This window comes from Microtus ochrogaster, chromosome 2 (assembly GCF_000317375.1).
Source record: "Microtus ochrogaster isolate Prairie Vole_2 chromosome 2, MicOch1.0, whole genome shotgun sequence".
Lineage (NCBI taxonomy): Eukaryota > Metazoa > Chordata > Mammalia > Rodentia > Cricetidae > Microtus > Microtus ochrogaster.
Genome location: NC_022010.1, coordinates 96,664,463 through 96,688,783, shown reverse-complemented (window position 1 = coordinate 96,688,783; position 24,321 = coordinate 96,664,463). Strand labels below are relative to the sequence as shown.

General features: G+C 36.4%; 3 protein-coding genes and 1 pseudogene across 3 annotated transcripts; all 4 read right to left on the bottom strand.

Moving 5' to 3' along the window:
* Positions 1-9,209: 9,209 nt before the first annotated feature.
* On the bottom strand, positions 9,210-9,370 carry LOC113457426 (annotated as a pseudogene).
* A 936-nt stretch (positions 9,371-10,306) lies between these two features.
* On the bottom strand, positions 10,307-10,471 carry LOC101989807 (keratin-associated protein 20-1-like). Its single transcript, XM_005345334.1, has one exon. It carries the CDS (start codon positions 10,469-10,471, stop codon positions 10,307-10,309), a length of 165 nt encoding a protein of 54 aa, XP_005345391.1.
* A 3,826-nt stretch (positions 10,472-14,297) lies between these two features.
* On the bottom strand, positions 14,298-14,498 carry LOC101990090 (keratin-associated protein 20-2-like). Its single transcript, XM_005345335.1, has one exon. The coding sequence runs from the start codon at positions 14,496-14,498 to the stop codon at positions 14,298-14,300; it is 201 nt and encodes a 66-aa protein (XP_005345392.1).
* Positions 14,499-18,725: 4,227 nt separating this feature from the next.
* LOC101990378 (keratin-associated protein 20-1-like) lies at positions 18,726-18,911 on the bottom strand. Its single transcript, XM_005345336.1, has one exon. It carries the CDS (start codon positions 18,909-18,911, stop codon positions 18,726-18,728), a length of 186 nt encoding a protein of 61 aa, XP_005345393.1.
* Positions 18,912-24,321: the final 5,410 nt, after the last annotated feature.

The following is a 24,321-nucleotide window of genomic DNA, read 5'->3' as shown; positions in this document are numbered from 1 at the left end:
AAGTTGACTATTGTTCTTTCAAGGTCTGTGAATAATTGTGTTGGGATTTTGAGGCTGCTTCTTCTGGGTCTTCTGGGTATTCCTGTTGTTTGACGTTGGGGTTCTGGTGTTGCTTTTTAGGTTGTTGAATAAATTTTTGCCTTGATAACTACTCATCTCTTCCTCCAATTGGTGCTGGAAGTATCTTTTCTCTTGGTCCTATTCTTGCAATTGCTGTCTGTTTCTTGGGGCGCTGCTCTTAGTCTACTCTGTGCAGTCAGTGTCTCAGCGAGCTGCTGAGGTCTTTCATAGCTTGCTCTCTTGGTTCGCTCTGGGCAGTTGCAGCCAGTGTTTCAAAGTTCCTCTCAGGTCACAGGGAGTGAGTGGATTTGGGGGAGGAGTGGGCTTTGTAGTTTACAGGGTCCCATCATTGGGGAGACTTTTGGAGCAGCTTACCTGCAGGAAGTTTGCCTGCTGGCTAGCTAGTGAAGCTGAGGCAGGTGGGGGAAGGTGCCTGGGGTTTTGTCCTGGTACCCAGAGTCTAGAGAGTGGGGTGCCCATCTGGTTGGCTGATCACTCACCTCCTGGTCCACTGTGTGCCAAGCATAACTCTTTGTGAATTATGATTACTGTAGAGGGGACAGCAGCACATTGGAGGTTGCCACAGAGGCTGAGAACATTTTGTAGAGCAGAACATGGTTCACCTAGGTTTATGTAGCATGACTGAGCAGCAGCTGAGTGTAAATTGGGATTGTTTGTGGGAAGGAATAAAGTGAAATAGCAATTTGGGTTATCACCCAACGTCAGCCAAATGGCTTGCAAATGTTTTCTCCAGAATATATATTATCTCTTCTCTATTTGCCTATTTTGTTTGATATTTAGAAATTTTCAGTAGACTACAGTCCTGTTTGTATATTTTTGCTTCTGTTGCCAGAGATTCTGTAGCTTTAGTAAAAGCATCATTTCTAACACCACAGCTATGTAGTTTTGTCCATGATTACAACTGTAGCTTTTATAGTTTCAGGGCGATGTTTAGGTCTTATATATTATAGTTGATTTTTATATGTGATATCATATACAGATTTCATTTCAGTCTTTTTCATGTAGATATTTGGTTATTGTAACACCACATTTAAGACCATTGTCCTTTCACTATTGTGTGTTTGTGACATTTTTGTCAAAATAAAGATGAACAATACATGATGAAAATTGTGGGAGCTCTGTATTACACTCTTTAGGACTATCTTCCTGTGTTTCTTCTGTGCTTGACGCTACATCTTTCTCACACATTTTACAACCAGGCAGTTAGATGCTTCTAGCTTAAGTGATCATTTGCAGGATGGCTTTGCCTTTCAAGGTCTTCACTGAGTTATGGATGAATTTTAGGGTTGTTTTTCTATATTGCTGTAAAGAATGTCTTTGAGATTTTGATAAAGATTCCATAGCATACTTTGAAGTCTACAGAATAATGTTAATTCTTCCCAAAATAAATGTAGAACCATTTTTTACCTGTTAATTAATTTTCTTCATTACAATTTGTTCTGTGAAGTCTTGCACATGTTGGATTGTTTTTATTCCTAATGATGTCATTTTATCACTGTTGTAAGTGGGGTTTTCTTAATTTTTTATATAGCATATTAATTATGCATAGAAATGGCACTGATGTAGCTGTGCTCTAAAATTTTAATAGTTTATAAGTTTGTTTTTCTCCTTAAGGTTTTCTGCATATTTGATTCTAGACCATCAGCAAACAGAGTTGATTTCCCTTTTCCAATTTTTACGTACATATTTTACTTATTTATTTTACCTTGTAAAAAGAATTTACAAGGTATTCTTTGTGTCTCTAGATGTAGAATGGAGTCTTACTATAGTCTAAACTTACATACGACTTTATTTTCTTTGCCATCATTAGACAGGGATTTCTGCCTAAAATAAGAAATATGAATAGAGCTCCATAATGGACCATGAGATGTGTATACACATGAAAAGAAGAAAAACATTTTTTTTTTATTGAGAGTCCTATGTCATAAGATTTCTTTTTCACTCTTTACTTTCTATATGTTTCATTTACTACAAGAATTGAACATTGAAGTTTTTGGGGTCTTTTCTTTGAAGTATTTTTAGAGAAATAATTTCAGTGCTAGTCTCTTGACCAAAATTGATCAAGATTAGTTAGTAAGAAGGAAAAGTCATATTATCAGATGATAGCAGAGGGATCATATATGGCACTGGTAAATGTGAATTTCTGTGTGAACTGATGGCTACTTTCCTGAGAATTTCCTGCTCCCTGCGGCTCCTGTATGCTTCCATCCCCTGGGGTAGAAGCATATGCTGAACAGAGGAGAAAAAAATGCTCCATTCTGTACTTCCACTGGTTTAGAAAGCTACTATTCTTTGAAGTAAGTCTTTCCTTATCGTAAAAAAAATAAGGAATGCATTCTAATTTTCCTGAAATTTACATTTAAATGTTCAACATAGTCTTGATATTCATAGGACATCATAAGAGATGTAGTTTTTCGGATTATATACAATTTAAAATGTCTATGTGTTAATTATGTGGCAAAATCAAATCTTGATTTCTTTCTTACATATAATGGCATTTTAAGGTGCTTAGTTAGCTCTCAGTGAAAATATTTACAGCCTAAGAAATATTATTACAACTCTTTTGAAAATAATGGCATGAGAAAATGTCCCTCTAAAGGTTTTCACATGAAGAACGTTAAAGGGAATACTTTAGGCAGAAGAAAATTTATGTCATTTGGAAACACAAAAAATAGGAGAAGCAAGAAACAACAGAATATTTTATAACGTTGCCATGTGTAGGAGCAAATACAATGGTTACTGTGTACACATATTGCAGTTATCATCATCATCAAATAGGTAGATTATGAAATTTATATGAAATCTCCATGCTTGAAATTATGCTAAAGATATGCTAATATCCTAGTACAATTTTGTTTGCAGCTTCTGCTCCATGAGTAGTCCAAATGACAATTTACGATGGAATATAATAAGTAAATTAAGCCCAATTCTCAAAGGACTCACTGCAAGAATAACAAAGGGATAAATAATTCTCTAGTCCAGAGAGAGAAAGTGGAATGAAGTATTTTATTAACTGGAAAAAGTTAATAAAACTGAGAAATGAGAAAAAATGTAAATATTATACAAATACAGAAATGGTAAGATAAATACCAAAGAGGACAGTAATATAAACAGATTAAATGATCCAATGGGAACACAGGAATTATAAACCCAGATAAAGTAACATATTTAATGACTTAGTGGTAAAATAGTTGTAACTCTATTATCAAGTAACAGGATGTTTGAAAGCCAAAACCTAGGAGAATTATATAGTAAATGTTAGACAAAAGAAAAACAATATGGCTACATTAATGTCAAACATGGAGAATTTTAGGTGATAAAAGTTGCTAGAAATAAAGAACAAATCATTATAACCATATAGAGAACATTCCTCTTGGAAAACCAACAAAAATAAAAACTCTTTTATTTCATATAACATAAAAATCTCTATAAATGAAATATGCTTAGCAAAATATTTCCAAAATTTTAACGGGGCAAAATAAAACATATCTTACAACTTAAAGAATGAGCTAAGGGGATTAAAAATAATCAAAGATGTAGAAAAACCTAATAATGCAGTTAGTGAGCTTCACAAAAGGATAAAAATGAAACCAGAGAATGATCAAATTAAAAGAAACCTCTTCTGAAATACATGAGCTGTTATAAAATTGAGCACAAGCTGAGATAAGCTCATATCTCACAATACTAAAAAGATATTCTTGAATGTTTCAAACTCAGTGAGAAATTTGACCTTAAGAACATCAAAGACAAAGAACACAGTGGAAATCAGGAAAGTTTTGAGAGTAAGTGATGTTGAAGATATGCTGTATTAAAATATGTCAGGGTAGATGGAAATGTACACATGAAAACACAAATATTTTTATGTATGTCGTCTGCCTTTCATGGAAACCACATATAACTTCATGGAGTCAACATCTGGAATTGGAAATGTTCTGGGGAAAATATCCTTATTTAGCGAATATGCACCTGTCTTTCCTGCCATTGCTTGCTGAATACTGTACCTGTGAACAGCATATATATTGCATTAGGTGTTAGGAGTAAATTAAAAATGTCTTAAAGTTTAAGGGATGATGTGGGTAGATTACATGCTATGTGATTTTATTTAAAGTGTTGCTGGTTTATGGATTTTTAATATACGTAAATGGTTTTTAAATTGATCCTCTGTGGGTATGGGTACATGGCTGCACTCAATAAGACTAAGAAAAATGCAATACAAATGTGAAATTAAAGTTTTTGTAGCTATGAGTCTCTTCTTAGTAAACAGAAGGTTGATTGATTAATCATGTATAAAGAGATACCTCTACATCAAATCACATAAAAATCATTAAAATTGATTATAAATATTATTGTAAAGGATTAACAAAACACTTAGCACTGATAACCATACACTAGCTAACAATTTCTTTTTTAATTAATTAATTAAAGATTTCTGCCTCCTCCCCGCCACCGCCTCCCATTTCCCTCCCCCTCCCCCGATCAAGTCCTCCTCCCTTGTCAGCCCAAAGAGCAATCAGGGTTCCCTGCTCTGTGGGCAATGGGTTTTGATCCTACTGCACATACTAGCTAACGATTTCTTAAGAAGGTGAGTTCTAGCTGTGGCGTCTCCATGGGGCCGACCTAGCCCTCCATACGTGGGAGACAGTGTTGACGTTTGGACTATAAGAGGCGCCCCTGGCAGTAGGTCCAGGATCCACCCCTGGTGCATGAGCTAGCTTGTTGGAGTCCATTCCCTATGGTGGGATGCCATGCTCAGCCTTAATGCAGGGGCCAGGGGCTTGGTCCTCCCCAACTTAATGTGCCAGGCTTTGTTGACTCCCCATGGGAGCCCTACCTGTTGGGAGGAGGGGAGGGGATGGAGGCAGGATGAGGAACGGGAGGAAAAATTGTGGTTGGAATGTAAAATGAGATTTTAAAAAATTAAAAAACAAAGAAAAATAAACGTTAACAAATAAAAAAAATACAAGAAGCTCTAACAACCAAACAGAAAAAAAGTTATGAATATAACCATACTGTTTTTGTGAAGCCGTCAAGAAAACATAGACTAACACACACACATTTTATAATTCCAGAATGTAGAGAGAATTCTCTCACGTAAATGAAAGATCACCAAATAACTCTAGATCCTGCTCTTACTTTACTAAATGGACATGTTACTCATTGCTTTTTGCCTTCCTTCTTCAACTGCGCAGCAATTAATGCAGACTCAAAATTGGCTACTGTACTAAAAACAAAAATGTTGAGTGATCAACACTAAATGATCAATTGTAATGCCTTTATTTACAGATCTCTGGGAACAGTGCTAAAGAGGTACTTGAAAAAGCGTAAGATCCATGTGGGGAGGAGAGCTATGATATGGCCATGTGACATAGCCATTGCATTAAAAAATGTGAGGTGGCTGTAGTTACTTGCGTAAGACCTACACAAGATTCAGCCTACAGATATGGGTAGAGCTGCTGAGCACCGGTCCCTCCATCAGGGATTACGGGCAGTTATGGTTGATAGGAAAGGGGGTTGTCATTTGCTTCAGTGGTGTAGCCACTAATAAATGCCCATCCTCTAATAAGTAACTTCCCACCATAGCTGGTGCCAGCAACTCCAGTTCACCTCTGTGGGTTACAGCAAAAGAGACACATGGAAGTAGAGAACATTTGGGAAGAAGAGAGCCATAGGGAGAGGGATGTAAGAGGATGATAGGGCTGAAAAGAATGCCAAAATTTCTCAAAGAATTTAAAATCAGTGAAAGATTTAAGTAGACACTAATATTTTAATGAATATTTTAAAAAGAACAGTAAACAAAGGGTATCATATTTTTGTTTCTTATGCAAAGTAAATACAAAAAGTAACTGAGAAGCAATGGAGTATTTTAAAGGAACCCTTAAACAGGAAAGCATTATATGAGAAAACATCCAAGCTAATCATTCCTATGTCACATATGGTTGTCAACATTACAGTTATGTACTGCAGTTAGGTACCAAGGACAGACTGGAAGGCCTGCAGAATACAAACTACTGGCTCTGGATCACTTTATGGAAAGTGTGCATTTTCTCCTTGGTCGATCAAAATAGGCATGGAAGCTGATATAAACCTAGACCCAGAATTTCTGGGCGACTAATGAGAGGGCATGATCTCCTAACGTCAGGTTATCATCATCACTCAACTTTATGCTTTCTAGTTTTTGGCTTTTCCAGACTTGTTAACTTGTTGTAGCCTGGTGCAATGTATTATATGTCACTTTTTTTTTTCTAGTAAGTTTATGACCTTGACACAGCCACCATTATACTATATTCTTTCTTGTATGCATGAGTGACATATATACCATTTTCAAAACTTATCTAAAAATGTTTTGTTTACTATTCATGCAAAATCATTATTTACAAATATTTAAAAATGAATTTCTTTTCTGTGACTCTTTATGTTCTTCTCTGGATCTCTTTTTCATTGCCTAAAGTAGACTATACCAATTTTTTTTATTTTTACCAAAACCTTGGCAAAATCACTTTTTTTTTTACAATATGTTGGAAGCTTTTATTTTTGTCTTTATTATTTCTTTGGTTATATTTATTAACATATTTGTTTTATTATACAGGCACTTTTGACTATAAGGCATCCTAAGCTGGCAGTTATTTATAATTCAGCCTTAAAACATCATTGTATCTTCTCTCAACTCCCTTTGCCTCTGTTGTAGTATTTATCATCACCTCTTCCTTGCTCTTACTAGATAACGAGTTTGTATTGTCTGGCTAAATTAAGATTTGGGGTTTGAGTTTAATCTTCCGTGATTATATTATTCTTGCTTAAGTCTTTAATTGGATTTCTCTCTCTGAACAATGCATAGGAATTCTTTAAACAATTTTGAAAAAGCATAAAGTATTTAAACAAATAGCTCTGCTGCATGTCTTTGTCCCTTGATGAATTATGATTGCACATGTGTTTCTTATCCATGAAAGCTGAGATTTCCTTTATGCTGTCTTCGGTGTTTTGCATCCCATTTTGAAAACATTTTGCTTTAACTTAATATCTGCAGAAATAGTTTGAGTTGCTAAGTCTACTATTTACTTGTTTTAATGATTTTGAACCTAACTTTGTTTTTTTGGTGAATTTTTACAGTTTTCACATAGACTTTGTAAAACCATTGCTGCTCTGCATAACTAATTTGAAATTACTAACCTGAAAGCTACAATCTGTGGCTGATATTTTTGTTAGCTTTTAAAATCTGTTCTTTCTTTTTTATCCTTCTGTAGGGTTCTACAAGTTCACATTTTGAATTTAAATTATGGAGGATACAGAACAGCAGCAGCAGCAACAATGCACACATGGAGAGAGAGTAGTTTGGCAGAGAGGGAGATTATTGCCCTAAATTCAACAAAAGCAAAAATCAAATATAATTGCTGATATTCCAGCAAAAATCTGTCCCATTTGTCAGTCTATAGTAGATATTCTCTCATCTCTTTTAATTAAAGATTATGCTTCCTAATAGATTTTGAATTTTGTTAATTAATTCTCCTTACATTGATATGGGGATTTTTTTTTAAATTTTCAAGTAATTCAGTTTTGTCTCATAGGAAACTAATCTTGAAAACTTCTGAAGTGAAAAATACTAACCTTAGAGTAGCCAGGCTCTGTGCTCAGCTCTGCATCCACTAGCATAGAATTAGCACAGATGTGTGCACTTCTTTCTCCAAATGTGGTTTGATAGTTCTGGAAAACAAAGTAAAACAAAGTGCAAAGAAATCCCATTTCTCCTTTTCATAATGTTCTCCAGAATAGTAGTCCTTTAGTTTTTCATGTTTTATACCATGCTGATGTGGAATTCCCCTCTGTATGCTGTGATTACCATTGGTTAATAAAGGACTGTCTTGGGCCTATGCAGGGCAGAATAGAAGTGGTGGGGAAAACTAAACTGAATGCTGGGAGAAGGAAGACAGAGTTTAGAGACATCATATAACCATCACCAAAAACACACAAGTCAGAACCTTGCCAATAAACCATACCCACATGGCAATATACAGAGTAATAGAAATGGGTTAAATTAAGATGTAAGAGCTAGCCAACAATAAGCTAGAGCTAATAGGTCAAGCAGTGATTTAGTTAATACAGTTTTCTGTGTAGTTATTTCAGGAGTCTGGGTGGCCAGGAAACAAACAAACAACCTCATACAACACCATGCATTTCATTTATTGCAGTATTTCATTACCTTTCATCTTATCAGCTTAATGGTGACGCACACTAAAAATGGAAATAATTTTTATTTTGGAGCAAATTAATATATACATGCTTACACACATATACATTCTTATATATGTTTCTATAAATGACAACTCGTCCACCCAATGCGTGGGAATCATTACAAAAGGACAGGAAAGGCTTTAAAACCAGGGGGCAAGGACTTCACTGTGAAATTACTAGAAACCTCAGAATCCATGCCTGTAAACTCTCACCAACTTGGTTGTCTAAATATAAGTTGAACCGGGACAGCACCAATGGACATGATAATGTAGAAGGGGGAAGCTCATGAGGCCCCAACCATACACAAAGAACTCCGGGCAACTAAGGAATGCTGAGAGTGGAAATATTTTTATTGAGCTGTTAGTAAGAAATGATATACTTCCTTATTAAATTTAGGCAGCTAAATAGGATAAATCTCTCTCTATATATATATCTATGTCTCCTTCCTTCCTTCCTTCCTTCCTTCCTTCCTTCCTTCCATCCTTCTTTACTTCTTTCCATGTATCATTTAAAAAGACCCACACATATCTGAAAAATTACACAGGAATATATAAAAATGTGAAAAACTGAGAGACTATTTACTAAAACTAAACAAAGTCAAAATCTACAATGAAATGCATTTTAATATTAATATATACAGCTTAATAAAAAGGTAGAGAGTTTTCCCTAAATCACATTCCACAGATCCTTACAAAGGCACTAATAAAATTAGCTGCAGGCTGACACATTTTCCAAATGAAAATGACAAAGAAGATGGTCATGCATTGTTGATTTTTCTCAGATGGTTTAGCATAAAGTTTAAAATTATGTAGATATTTAAGAATTCCTATGTCAAGAATCTTGAGGCTATTTCTAGTAAAACAGCAGATGATGTCAAAATTCTGGACAGCTGTAGAAACTCCTCAGTAGAAGCCATAACACAAGTATCTTCTATAGCACAGTGGGTGCCAGCAGCCATAACCATAGCCACCATAGCCACCATAGTCACCACCATAACCATAGCCTAGCCTAGGCCAGCGTAACCATAGCCCAGGACTCCACAGTGGCTTCCTTAGTAACACATGATCTCAGAAGTGGACTGCTCAGAGAAAGAAATAGGATCCCTCAGTCTGGATGATATCTTCTTCCAAGGACCATTTATATTGCTGACTGGTGGGGAAAACCACAGGTATTAGAATGTCATCCTTGTTTCCACTCTGCTTCCAGAAACATCAGCGTGCCCTGGTTTACTGGACAGACAAAGCTGCATAACTTCAGATAATTGTGCTCATAGGTTAGAATCCCATGGTCAAATCATGGGACTCTAACATAAAATTCATGTACTGTTGTCAGGATTCTGCCTCATTTTGTATCTAATTTATTTAATACTTATGAATCTCTTCTGTGCTTCTATACCAATCATTGAAATAGTGCATTCTCTTTTTATCTCTGTTGGGTTTGTGATACTCCACAGGTAAAAGATCTTTGTATTTTATTTTCTTTGTTATTGTACAGTCATTCTATCTGCAAGAATGTATTTCCAAATCTTCCTAATGAAGAATGATCTGGTTATTGGTTGTTGTAATCTGCTGGCCTGGCCTGTCACCTGGGTACCCTGCCCCTTTAAGAGACAAGCCCTGCCCACTCCCAAATGCCCTCTTCCACTGCCAAGGTAAGTGGATCTCCTGCCTCCTCTCCATCCCACTGTCTGTCTGACCAAATAGATACAAAAGCAGAAAACCTGAAGATAATTGAATTGTATTGTTTAATCATTTAGTTATTGGATAATATAAATCTTTTTATACAACAGTTGAGAGTCAAGCTTGAAAACATTTTACAGAGTATTGTGAAGATATCATAAACATAATCATAGTCCAACTGAAGATGAGGAATTAGATGACCATACTGCATTTCAGGTTTGTTTCAGATATTTTCTTGTAAAGTTAGAATTTTTGAAAATATTTTTGAGTTGCTGGCATGAAAATACTTGGAAACACTTTCAGGAAGATGCATAAACTCTTCAGTAGAAACCATAAGACCAGTATCTTCTACAGCACAGTGGGTGGCAGTAACCATAGCCATAGCCACCATAGCCACCATAGCCACCGTAGCCACAGCCATAACCACAGCCTAGACCACCATAGCCATATCCCAGTCCTCCATAGTAGCTTCCATAGTAACACATGGTGTCAAAAGAGGACTGCTCAGCTTAGGACCAGCTGTAGGTTTCTTGAGTCTGAATGTCACCATCTCCTAAGGGCCTTTTATATACCTGGGTGTTTGGTGGGGAAAACCACAGGTATTATAATATTTCCACTATGCTTCCAAAAATATCAGCATGCCATGGTTTACTGGACAAACAAATCAGCATAGCTGAGATAATTGTGTTCATTTGTTAGGTTACCATGGTCAAATCATAAGACTTTAACATGAAATTCTGGTTCTATTTTCAAGACTCTGCCTCATTCTATTTTTAGTTTATTTAATACTTATGAAACTCCACTGTGACACAATACAAATAATTTAAATAGCTATCTCTTCTTTTTATGTCTGTTTTGCAGTACTCTCATACATAAAAGGTCTTTATGTCTTCTTTGCTTTGCTTTGTTATTATAAAATAAATATATCTGGAGGCATGCATTTCCTAAGTTCCCTCATGCAGAATGGTCTGGTTATTGTTATATTATTGTTAACTTGGTGACACAATATATAAATAAGCATATTTTGGTTTTATTTTAAATGTATTCTACTCATATATATTCAGTCGCACATTTTTTACTCTGTTTTGCTAATCCCGCTTGTTCACAAGCATAGGAGATCTATCTTCTGATAACTTCTTCAATTTCTTTCTTAAATGTCTATTTTGTTATTATTACTATGGCTTTGTGGTATAATTTGAAATTAGATTCTGTGATAGGTCCAGCATCTTCCTTTATGTTTATTGTTGTTTGGGCTCTTAAGATCATCTTATGCCTTCATATTTCCTTTAGGATTGTGTTGTCTATCTCTGTTAAGAATGCAGTTGGTATTCTGATGGAGAGTGAATGAAATCTGTGTATTGTTTCAGCAAACATAGCCATTTTTCATGTTGTTAATTCTCCCAATCCATAGGGATGTCATTCCATAGCCTAGTTTCTTCTTCAAATTATTTTCTTCACAGAAAATGGATGCTGCTGATAATTATGTTGAGAAAAATGAGCCAAACTGAGAAAGACAAATGCTGGGCTGGTTAGATGGCTCGGTAGATAGCAGCACACACACTGTGTTCGAAGTCCTGAGTTGGATGTGAAGGTCCCAAGGAGTAAAGCCAGTCTCACATATTTTTCTCTGATTTCCAGATGTGAAATACAGCATATATATGCCCTCCATCCAAATACAAGTGAAAAAAGGATATGAATACACTTTAATAAAAAAGCCACAGATTTTCATGTCCCCAGGGAGAACCCAGTGCTAATCATTCAGTTAAATAAACATACTATTAAAATGACTCCTAAAGACTTATTTTTATCTCCATAGGCTAGTATATTTCCCAGTTCCCATCAATGAAGTTTCTTGCAATACATGGCACTTAATAAAGAGATATTCCCCATAACTGGTAAATTTCCAGATGGCAAAAAAATGGAGTTTTAAATCTTAAATTGAACATTCATACCACACTTCTCAAGCAGCATCAGAGATCTTTTAGGAGAGGAGACAGGAAGATTGCAACCTAAGAGCTGGTGAATGACTTCAGGGGACTGTTTCCCAGACAACAGGGCAGACAGATATTTGAACACACAGTGATTGTGACATTATGCATAAGACACAGGCATGCTCCAATTACACAGATTTCCAGCATGGTAGAAGGAGGGAGGTAGACCACTAGTAACGGAGGTGGTATTAGCATTTTATACTTGCTCAGAGATCAGTTTTTGTTAATGACGTGACCTCTGGCAAGCTGACCACACATTAGAGCCGGATTCCTTTTTCAGGAAAGCTGGATGATACAAACTGGACAACATGAGGGGAATCACAAGAAAAATAGTAAACTCAAAGTTGAGTGGGAAGAGAGATGATGTCTTAGTTAGGGTCCCATTGCTGTGATGAAACACCATGATGAAAAGCAAGTTAATGAGGATAGGGTTATTTAGGTCACACTTATATATCATTGTTCATCACCAAAGGAAGTCAAGACAGAAATTCAGACAGGGACCTGAAGGCAGAAGCTGATTCAGAGGCAATGGTGGGTGCTGTTTACTGGCTCGCTCATCATGGCTTACTCCATGTTCATCATTGAAACGGAGAACCAGCTTCCAATATTTCTGTAACTAAATCTGTCCATTTTGGGGGATAATTATATCCTGAGTTGTCCCTGAATTTCCTGCTTCTCATGGGGGGGGGATGAATACCATATGAAATGAATACTTCCTTAAAGCTTCTCAAATCTAATCTTTCTATAGGATTCTATTTCACTCCTTCATAACCTTTGAGTTACTATCATCTCTTAGTCATTCTTGTATAGTAACTGGAGAACTAAGGTTGTTCTAGTAATCTTGGACCGACCCTTTTCAGTTTCTTCATGCAGAGGCGCAGCAGATTCTTGTCTAAATTCTTCTGTCTGTATCTGAGTATTTTCTTATTTTAATTAATAAGTATTTCTGAGGCTTGTATCTTATCTGTCAGCTTTTCCAGTTTTACACATTTGTCAAGGAACTTTTTAAGGACAAAATATGAATTACCAGACTCATAGCAATTGAGATCAGCATATGTCAATCTCATTTACCCGCTCATTTACTGCTGCCATTTTCAAGCCATCCAAAGCAGCACTATCCACATTATTCTAATGCCTTGCATTGTGATATTTCCCATCCTTAACATGGGAAAAATTTATTTTTAATACTAGTTAGTGTTATCCTTAAGAACTTCCCAGGTGTCTCAACAAATCTGCTGACTTTTCAGTTTGTCGGCAGTGGCACCAGCAGAAGCAATATGATGGACTGGCATCACCTCTGTCCATGTGGTCCTGCCACATATTGGAACACCAAATGTTTTTAAACTAAATTTTAATCTTACAACTTTACAAATAGATTTGAGAGTCATATCTGACCTGCCACCTAAGAGGGGTCAAAGAGTAACCAGTTGACCTTCCTCTTTAGCTGTCATCTTAGAAAGAGAGTTTCTCTTCTGCTGTTCCAAACCAAAAAGGCTCTCTTCACTGCTTCCTTTGTGTTGCTCTATCCATTTTCTGGACTCTTTATTCTCTATGGCTACTTTCTGTTGACTAGTTCCTGGCTCTGCCTCTTGAAAATCAATATGACAAAATGGAAGATGGATGTTACAGAGCATGTGGATAAAAGGGAACCCTTCTCCCTTTGATGGGGATGTCACTTGGTGCAGCCATGACAGTAAATACAATGTGGCATGCTTGCAAATACATAGGAAAGCGACAGAAGATCTAGAAGTTATGCTACTGCTATTATAATTAAATCAAATTATTGCATCTTAAAGAAATAGGTGCACTACCAAGTTTATTGTTGCATTGCTTACAATAATCAAGTTATAAGAACAATCAAGTGTCCATTTGTAGATGACGCCTGAAAGGGTATGTCTCTCTCCAGTGCCCTATACTTCATCCTTATCTTCGTCCATTTTTCTTCACCCTCTCCATCTTCCTCTCCTTCACTCCCCTTCCACTTTTCCACAACCACCCCACATGTGACCAGACAGATACAAAAGCACAAGACATATGGAAATTGGTTGGATTGTTTAATCATTTAGTTATTTGATAGTACATACATTTTAACACAAAAGTTGAGAGTCAATCTTGAAAACATTTTACAGAATGTGATAAATATAACATAAAACATAATCACAGTCCAACTGTGAACATGAAATATTAGATGGCCATGTAGTATTTCAATTATTTTTCAGATATTTTAGTAAAAAGGTAGAATTTTGTGAAGATATTTTGGACTGTCTTTGAAATACTCAGAAGCATTTTCAGTAAGGAAAGCTGGGCCTCTGTAGAAACTTCAGTAGAAGCCATAAGACCAGTACCTTCTACAGCACAGTGGGCGGCAGCAACCATAACCATAGCCACCATATCCACCATATCCACCATATCCACCACAGCCTCCATAGCCACCATAGCCACCATAGCCACAGCCATAACCACAGCCTAGACTACCATAGCCATAACCCAGGCCTCCATAGTAGCTGCCATAGTAACACATGATGTCAGGAGTAGACTGCTCAGCTTAGGACCAGCTGAAGGTTTCTTGAGTATGGATGTCACCATCTGCCAATGGCCTTTTATACACCTGGATGTTTGTTGGGGGAACCACAGGCATTATAATGTCATACATGCTTCCTCTGTGCTCAGAAAACATCAGCATGCCATGGATTATTGAACAAACAAATCAACATAACTGAGATAATTGTGCTCATATGTCGGGATCCCATGGTCAAATCATGAGGTTTTAACATGAGATTCTGTTACTGTTTTCAAGACTCTTCCTCATTCTGTACTTAGTTTATTTAATGCTTAGAAAACTCTACTGTGTCTCTATGGCAGGCACTGAAACATCACTCTCTGTTTTTATGCCTGTTTGTTTTATAATACTCCACAGGTCTTCGTCTTTTCTTTTCTTTCCTTTCCTTTTCTTTCCTTTCCTTTCATTTTGTTTCTTTAATTATAGAGTAATTCTATCAGGAGAAATATATTCCCTTAGTCTCTGTAACAAAAATGATCTGGTTATTGGTAACTTAATGATAGTTAATATCCACATAATTTCATTTTGGTTTTATTCTTTTTTTTTATTGAGAAAAGGAGAAAAAAAACAAGTTTCCACCTCCTCCCAGCCTCCCATTTCCCTCCCCCTCCTCCCACCCTTCTCCCCCTCGTCCCACCCTTCTCCTCCTCCCCCCACTCCTCTCCCCCTCCCTCTCCAGTCCAAAGAGCAGTCAGGGTTCCCTGCCCTGTGTTAAGTCCTAGGTCCTCCCCCCTCCGTCCATATCTAGGAAAGTGAGCATCCAAATTGGCTAGGCTCCCACAAAGCCAGCACATTACGTAGGATCAAAACCCCGTGCCATTGTCCTTGGTTTTATTCTTAATGTATTTCTTTTATATATGTTCTTTCAAATTTTGTATGTTTTCTCTTGTGCTACTGTTAATTAGCTTTTATTACTATGGCTCTGTGGTTTAACATGAGATCAGGTTTGGTGGTAGGTCCAGCAGCTTCCTTTCAGCTTTGTATTACTTTGGATGCTAGGTTCATTTTGTGCTTTCATATGATCTTTAGGATTGTATTGTCTAGTTCTGTTAGAATATGATTAGAATTTTGATGAAGATTGCATGACATTTCTACATTTGTTAAGCAAACATAACCTCTGTCATGAAATTAATTCTTTCCATGCCATGAACAGGAAATGTCCTTCCACATTCCAGTGTCTTCTTCAAATCGTTTTCTTCACAAAATTTGGGCTCAACTGCTCATTATGTTAAACAAAATAAGTCAGACTGAGAAAGACAAATGCTGGGCTGATGAGATGGATTAATACCTAAAGGCACATGACACCCATGCTTGAAACATGCTGTGTTTTATGTAAGTGTCCTATAAGGTGGAAGGAGAGGACCCATTTTCATATTTTCCTCTGACTTCCAGGTTCATGATATACCATATGCATATCTCCATTCCAACATATACAGAAATAATAAAATGAATAAATTTATAATAAAAATAAAAAGCCACAGTTTCTCAGGTCCTAGTAGAGAACCCACTACTGATTATTCTGTTAAATGGACATACCATCAAGATGATTACTAATGACTTATTGTCACACCCTTAGATCAGTACATCCCTCAACCTCCTCCTTTTTGGAGGAGGAGGGAGTTAGACTCCCAGTAGCTGAGGGGTAATTAGGATTTGATAGCTTCTGAAAGATCAATTTTTATTAGTGATGTAATCTCGATGGGCTGGCTGCAAACCAAAGCAGGCCTCAATTCTAAGACAAGTTGGGCAATACTAATTGGACGTCCTGGGCAAAAGTAAAACAAAAATAATAATCTCAAAATTGGGAAATGAATACAGTAAGGGTAGGAATTGAGGGGATGACTATCCTTAAAAAAACATTGTATGGATTTTATAATTAATGCATTTTTTAAATTAGAAAATGTCTTTATACTAAAAGTTTAAAAAGAAAGTCAAATGCTGCATAACTTGTGCCATGTACAGAATCTATATTTAAATTGTTTGTGTGTGTTTATGTGTGTATTTCTTTGCACACTCTGACATAATAAATCATTCAACCAGAAAGGGCTCCATGAGACGAGAACATATCAGAGGGATGGGGAAAACAAGAGACTGTTGCAATACATGAACCATAAAAGCAAAGGAGGGGTAGGGGAAGGCAGGTTATAGTGGGATGAATGAGAACCAAATCAAATGGCCAGTGGGTATGAAATATCAACATGAAACCAAGTATAGACTTCTTAAGGTCAGATGAGTGTAGCAGTTCACCTGTTAACCTTGCGCATCATTTGAAGCAAGTTGGATTGCCAGACTAGCTAGAATGTGAGGTTCCTGCTCTAATGACTCTACCTCAATATGTAAATTGGAAAGCAACTGAGAAAGACCTGAACTTCAAGCCTTTCCATGTTAGCACACTCATGCACATGTACCTGTGTACACACATTCACATGAACACCTCTAAAACACACAGAGTTGTCACACACATAAGAAAATAAAATGAAAACAGACAACTTTTCATGTACCAACTAAGAAAGTTCTGAAGAACGGAACCATTAACTGTATCAAAGAAACTCTATTCAGAGGAAGAAAACAAGTATATCAGGCAAGGGATGAATAAACAAAATTAATAGAGGGTATGCATAGCTAAGCTAAAAAGCCAAAATGAGACAAGAATTAGAACAGACATTTTTCAAATGAAAAGCTATAGATGGACAAGTAGACCCAGTAATGTTCTACTAATGGTGCAGAATGTAAATCAAGATCAAGATGAGATTGTACCCAACAACTGCTAGGTAACCCTTGTGTAAAAAGATGAATGTTATGTTGGCAAGGTTGTGGAGTAAAGGGAACACTCCTGTATTGCTGGTGGGACTGCAAGCTGGTACAACTCCTTTGGATGTCAGTGTGGTGATTTCTCAGAAAATTAGGAAACAACATTCCTCACGACCCAGCAATACCACTTTTGGGTATATATCCAAAGGATGCTCAATTGTGCCACAAGAATATGTGCTCAGCTATGTTCATAGCAGCATCGTTTGTCATAGCCAGAACCTGGGAACAACCTAAATGCCCCTTGTTCAAAGAATGGATAAGGAAAATGTAGTACATTTACATAATGGGATACTACGCAGAAGAAAAAAAAACTACATCTTGAAATTTGCAGGCAAATGTTTTGGGCTAGAAAACATCATTTTGAGTGAGGTAACCCAGACACAAAGACAATTATCACATGAGCTCATTCATAAGTGGTTTTTAAACATAAAGCAAAGAAAACCAGCCGACAAATCCCAATCCCAAAGAACCTAGACTACAATGAGGACCCTAAGAGAGACATACGTAGATCTAATCTACTTGGGAATTAAAAAAAGACAAGATCTCCTGAGTAAATTGGGAGGATGGGGACCTTGGAAGAGGGTTGAAGGGGAGGGGAGAGGCTGGGAGGGGAGCAGAGAAAAATGTGGAGCTCAATCAATAAAATAAAATCAATAAAATAAAAGAGAAATAGAAAAAAATCAATGTTACAGAGCACATGGATAAAACTTTTCCATTGTTGATGGGAATATATCTTGGTATAACCATGACAGAAAATAACATCCAGAATGCTTGCAAAGATAGAGGGAAGAGACAGAATTTCTAGAAATTACACTACTGTTATTATAACTATATTAAATTATTGTATCCTAAAGAAATAGTGCACTGCCAACTTTATTATTCCATTGTTTATAATATTCAAGTTGTAAAAACAACCAAATATCCATCCAAGACCTCTGAAAGGATATGTTTCTCTCTCTCTAATGTCCTCTCCTCCAACCTTATTTTCCTCCTTTTTTCTTTTCCCACTCCATCTTCCTCTCCTTCACTCCCCTCTGACTTTTCCATGACCGCCCCCATATGTGACAAGCAGATACAAAAGCACAAAGTATACAGAAATTATTTTACACTGTTTAATCTTTTAGTTGCTTGAGAATACATTTTTACAAAAAGATTGAGAGTTAAATTTGAAAACAATTTGCAGATCATGATGAAGATAAAACATTTTTACAGATAATCACAGTCTGACTGAAGATGAGGAATTAGATGATCAGGTTGTGTTTCAGTGATTTTTTAGGTATTTTGGTCTAAGTTAGAAGTTTTGAAAATATGTACGTGTCCCTAATGTAAAAATACTTGGAAGCTCTTCTAGTTAGGAAACAGGGCATCAGAAACTCTTCAGTAGAAGCCATAAGACCAGTATCTTCTATAGCACAGTGGGCGGTAGCAGCCATAACCATAGCCACCATATCTACCACATCCACCATAGCCACCATAGCCACCATAACCACCATAGCCACAGCCATAGCCTAGTCCACCATAGCCATAGCCCAGTCCTCCGCAGTATCCGCCACAGTAACACATGCTGTCAGGCGTGTTCAGAGAAGATAAACAGTAGGCTTCTCAAGTCTGTGTGTCCCCATCTGCCAGAGGCCTTTATATACCTGTGTGTCTTTGGGGAAAACCACAAGTATTGCAGTGTTATCCATCTCTCCACTGTGCTTCAGAAAAACATCACAAGTGCATATTTTACTGTATTTACCAAGCTGCATGTCTGAAATAATTATGTTCTGTGTCTTGAACCCGTGATCAAATCATGGGTGTCAAAACGAGGGTCTGGGTATATTTCCAAGACTCTAGCTTAATCTATTTTTAACTTATTGTGTGCATATGGCCTGATCCTGTTATATGATGCACATAAAATAATTATCTGCTTTTGATATCTGTTTTCTTTAAGGATTTTGTAGGTAAATTTCTTTGTTTTTGCTTCTTTTGTTATTATAGAATATATTGTATCTCAGTGAATAAATTTCCTGAACTTGCTAATGAAGCATGATCTGGTTGTTGTTGGTGATCTACATCTTATATAAACATATCATCAGTTGTTGTTAGTGTATTTCTTATACATGTTGATTTTAATTTTCTGGAAAAAAATCAGTGACCATTTAATAATTGTCAGACATGCCTCTCTGTCTCATGTCTCATATGGTAGTATTTTAGACTTCACTCTTAAACATATATCAATGAGTTTGGTTTTCAACATCAACTTTTAGATACAGTTTTTCTTTAAATTAGAAGTCACATTGGCTTTCAAAATGGCACTGCAGCTATAGCAGTATCATGTCCCTTGAATAATTTTTTAGAAGTCCTGGCATTATATCATGCTGGAGATTTTGTCTAGCATGAACAAAATAATAGGTGTTACCGACAGTATTGTTCTCCCTAAAAATGTGCCTGAATTCATTAAAAGGGAACAATCTAAGGATTCTTTCTTTGTGTGTCAGTTTGTAGCTGGTGGAAGAAGAAGTGGTGTAAACAATGAAACCAAATCACCAAGAGACATATAATAACATTCATTAAAATACATTTAAACAAAACACAATAACCTTCTTAAGATGCATACAAGTAATATTATACAGTCTGAGTAAATTGTATGTTTAAATACATATGCACATACAAATAGTTATATTCATATAACAACAATTAATAAAAGATAAGTCATAAATTGGAAAGAGAGCAAGGATGGGTATATGGGAATGTTCGGAGTGATAATAGAGAATGAGGAAATGCTGTAATCATATAATCTCAAAAATGAAAGAAACAGTAAAAGAAAAGTAAATTTTGGAAAAAAATATAAAAGCAGAGAATGAGTTTGACAGTCAAACAAACACATCTATAGGAAAAATACCAGACCTCTAAGTGTAGCAACTGAGTGATTCCAGGAGAAGAGGTTTCCATTCTTAATTTATGGGGGCTAGCTCTATAAATAACTGCCTATCAAGTAGGAAAGAAAGAGGTCAAAGAGGTATATATTCAGAGGCCATAGTGCTGTGTTTAAGGAAACTAAAAGAATCCACAAGAAACTCTGAAAATTGGTAAACACTTTGAGCCTTAAGAAACAGGCTACAAAAATCAACATTTAAAAATCTGAAGCATAGTTACATAGCCCTAATGAGCCTGTCAAGAAATCAAAGAAGGCACAATTATCAGAGCTCTACATGTTAACACACTCAGGAATCCCATAAAAATAATAAATTGGAAGTCATAATACACACATATACACACACAACCTTGTGCAGACTTGTGCAGGCCCTGAGCATACTGGTTCAGTTTCTATGTGTTTATATGAGCTTTTCTCAGTTGGTTTAGAGAGAATTTTTCTCCTGGTGTCCTCCATCCCCTTTGGCTCTTACACTATTTCTGCCTTCTCTTCTGTGAGTTTCCCTGAACCCTCCAGGGAAGGATTTGATGCCACCACTTTGTGCCACCACTGCCCTAGCTCATCATGCAGGCAGTGCATGAATGTAATTAAAGAGTTGTAGATGGGATGCTGTTTACATTTGTCTTTTGAGAGTATGTAGAGTATGTTCCTGCACCAAAGATGCTGTAGTGTAGGAGTGAAGGCTCTGTGGGAGCACTGGCTTGACAGCTCCATGTTTAATGAGTTATGTGATGTGATATTCCCCTTTGTATGCTGTGAATACCATTGGTGAATAAAGAAACTGTTTTGGCCCATTGTTAGGGAAGAACTTAGATAGGGAAAACTAAACTGAATGCTGGGAGAAAGGAGTTAGAGTCAGAGAGAAACCTGCTGGAGACAGATGCTGAAAACTTTACTCAGTAAGCAATAGCCACGTGGCAATACACAGATGACTAGAAATGGGTTAAATTAAGATCTAAGTGTTAGCCAATAAGAAGCTAGAGCTAATGGGACAATCAGTAATTTGAATAATATAGTTTCTGTGTAATTATTTTGAGTCTGAGCTGCTGGGCGTCTGGAAAACAAGTGGTCTCCCTACAACAGTTGTGTAGATGTTGTCTTCAGCAATGAGGCCCTGCTGTCAGTTTGTAGAGAGCTTTCTTCTTCTTTTGGTTTGTCACAGTCAATTTTGATGTGATAGTTTTTGTTTTATTTTATTATATTTCATGTTATATATATATATTTTTTAAAATGAACGATTGAATGAGTGAAATCCTAGCTACTATGATAAAGTTTAACAATGAAACTACCACTACTACCTGCTTGGAGAGGGAAAATCAGTTTTTTCTAATAGAGTGACACTGAGTATATCAAGTAGGACAGGGCTTATAGTCAGAAATAGATGACCAACGAATAACTGGATTCCACACGATTTTGTTTTGTTTTGTTTTTGTGTGTGTTTCTTTTTAATGTGGTTTTATTTTGTTTTCTTTGTTTGGAGGAATTTTGTTATTGTATTGGGTTTTTGTTTGTTTTATTGAGAAAGAACTTAATGTTGGACTGTATAGAGAATCTGGAAGATTTGGGAGAGGGGAAGTATATGATGAAAATGTTTAAATTTAAAAATTGTTTTTAATAATGAAAAATAAAGATAAATCTTCAAAAAAACCTCAAAAAAGAAACCAAAGAACAATTTCACTCATAATAGTTTACAAATTATCTTGATCTAAATCTAATAAGTGGTTAAAGAACCTCTATAATGAAAACTTTAAAGAACTAAAGAAAAGCTGAAGAAGACAGTAAATAATTGAATGAAATCCATGGTTGTGGATTATCAGAATTAGTAATGTAAGAATTATATTTACTAAATTAATAGATGTATTTAATGTGGCCTTTATCAGAATCTTAATTATATTCTTAAACGAAGTGGACAACACAATACAAAAAGAAATGTGAAAACTAAGTGTACTCTAATACTCAAAAAAATAAAATGCTAAAAAAAAAGAGTGATGCTATGATGGAGGAAGGTAATTTTTAATTAAATAAAGAAGCTGCTTGCCCTGATAGGTTAAAACATAAGGTGGGAGGAGTAAACAGAACAGAACGCTGGGAGGAAGAGGAAGTGAGCTCAGAGACTCGACAGCTCTCCTCTCGGGGGCAGACGCCTTAGAGAGACACGATGCTCCACTCTTGTGGGCAGAGGCGAGAGCTCTGTTCTCTGAGGCACAAGCGATGAAGCTCCGACTCAGGATGGACGTAGGCTAGAATCTCCCTGGTAAGCTCCCTTGTGGGCTACAGCAGATTATTAGAGATGGGCTAGTCCAGGTGCGAGAGTTAGCCGAGAAAAGGTTAGATATGATGGGCCAAGCGGTGTTTAAAAGAATACAGTGTCCGTGTAATTATTTCGGGGCATAAGCTAGCTGTGCGGGCAGCGGGGTGCTGGGAAGGCAGCCCCGCCACTCCTATTACAACAATGCTAGAGGCAATGTAATAGCCAATCTCAGATTATTCTACAGAACCACAGCTAATGACACTAAATGCCGCTAGCATTAAAGCAGGCATGACGTTCAGTGGAAAAATACAGGAAGTCTGGGGGGAAATCCACAGCACCCTGGTTACTTAATTTTTAACAAAGGTATCAAAAAGCTTTGTTGCAAAAGCATATCTCTCTTGAGTAAATAGTGATAGGAAAATATGACATCTATGTGTACGAGAAAGGAACTAGACGATAACTTCAAATGGACTTATATTCTTAATTTTAGTCCTAAAATTTGAGAAATTTAGCAGGAAACATAAGTAAAATTCTCTAAAATGTATTTTCAGGAAATAACTGCAATGATCCAGAAGATAATACTGAACATGACAGCATGGTAATACAGGATAGCATGTAAACAAAGCCAAGCAATCACATATGCACACAGAAACACATACACACACACACACACACACACACACACACACAAACTAAATAAACCCTGTTGCACAGTCATTATAAGAATAATGAAATGTGGAGGAATTCTTTGCTAACTATTCATCATACTAGCGATTAATATCTTGAATAAATTAAATTTTTATAAATCCACACACTTAAGACTAAGAAGAGTGGTTGGGGGCAGGGATCTGGGAAAGTTAATTAAGTATTACAAAAATATAAATGCATAGCTTACATTTGGGTTTCCTCTAGCCAAGTATGGTGTGGAAAGTCCTTTTGTATATGTGTTGCTTTTATTGATTAATAAATAAAGCTTCTTTCTGCCAATGGCTTAGCGGAGTAAAATCAGGTAGAAAATCCAAACAGGATGTAGAAAGAGAGTATGGTGAGTCAGTGAGAAGCCATGTAGCTATCACAAGAGACAGATGCCTCCACTGGAGTCCATTGAAACTTTGCCAGTAGGCCACAACCTCATGGTGATACACAGATTAATGCAGATGGGTTAGTTTAGAATATAAGAACTAGATAGAAATATGCTTAAGCTATTGGCCAAACACTAGTGTAAATAATATAGTTTCTGTGTGATTATTTTGGGTCTGAGAGGAAGGGAACAAATGAACAGCCTTCACTACAGATTGAGTGTCCAGGAACAAACCAGTATCCTTCACCAACACAAATATTGTGTGACTTTGGGTTTAGATAATACTATATTTATATTTAAATACTATCAAGGGGATGGGAGATGGCTTAGTTCATGATGGGCATGCTACACACACAAGAGGAAAAACCATCAACAGACAAAACCATTAATAGACAACTTTTCATCTATCCAACTATGGATCCTTTGTCCAACAGATTATTCACCGTACTAAAGAAACTACACAAGGGAAAAAACAAATATATCAGATAAGTTATTAATAAACAAAATAGGTATAAGATGCACAGTGCTAAACAGCTGAAAAAATAAAGTGTTGCTAAAATGAACAGAGAATTAGAAAAGATTGTTACTGAAAGACAACATGCAAAAGGCCAGAAATGCACGATCATGTTCTATTCCACTAATATCTTAGAGAAGCAAATACAGATCGAGATGAGATGGCAGCCCTCAGTTGTAAAATGACTAATATAGAAAGAAGAAAGTT

Bases quoted from the DNA above. Each gene is read 5' to 3' on its own strand.
- LOC101989807 (XM_005345334.1), bottom strand. From the start codon at position 10,471: ATGTGTTACTATGGAAGCTACTATGGAGGACTGGGATATGGCTATGGT.
- LOC101990090 (XM_005345335.1), bottom strand. From the start codon at position 14,498: ATGTGTTACTATGGCAGCTACTATGGAGGCCTGGGTTATGGCTATGGT.
- LOC101990378 (XM_005345336.1), bottom strand. From the start codon at position 18,911: ATGTGTTACTGTGGCGGATACTGCGGAGGACTGGGCTATGGCTATGGT.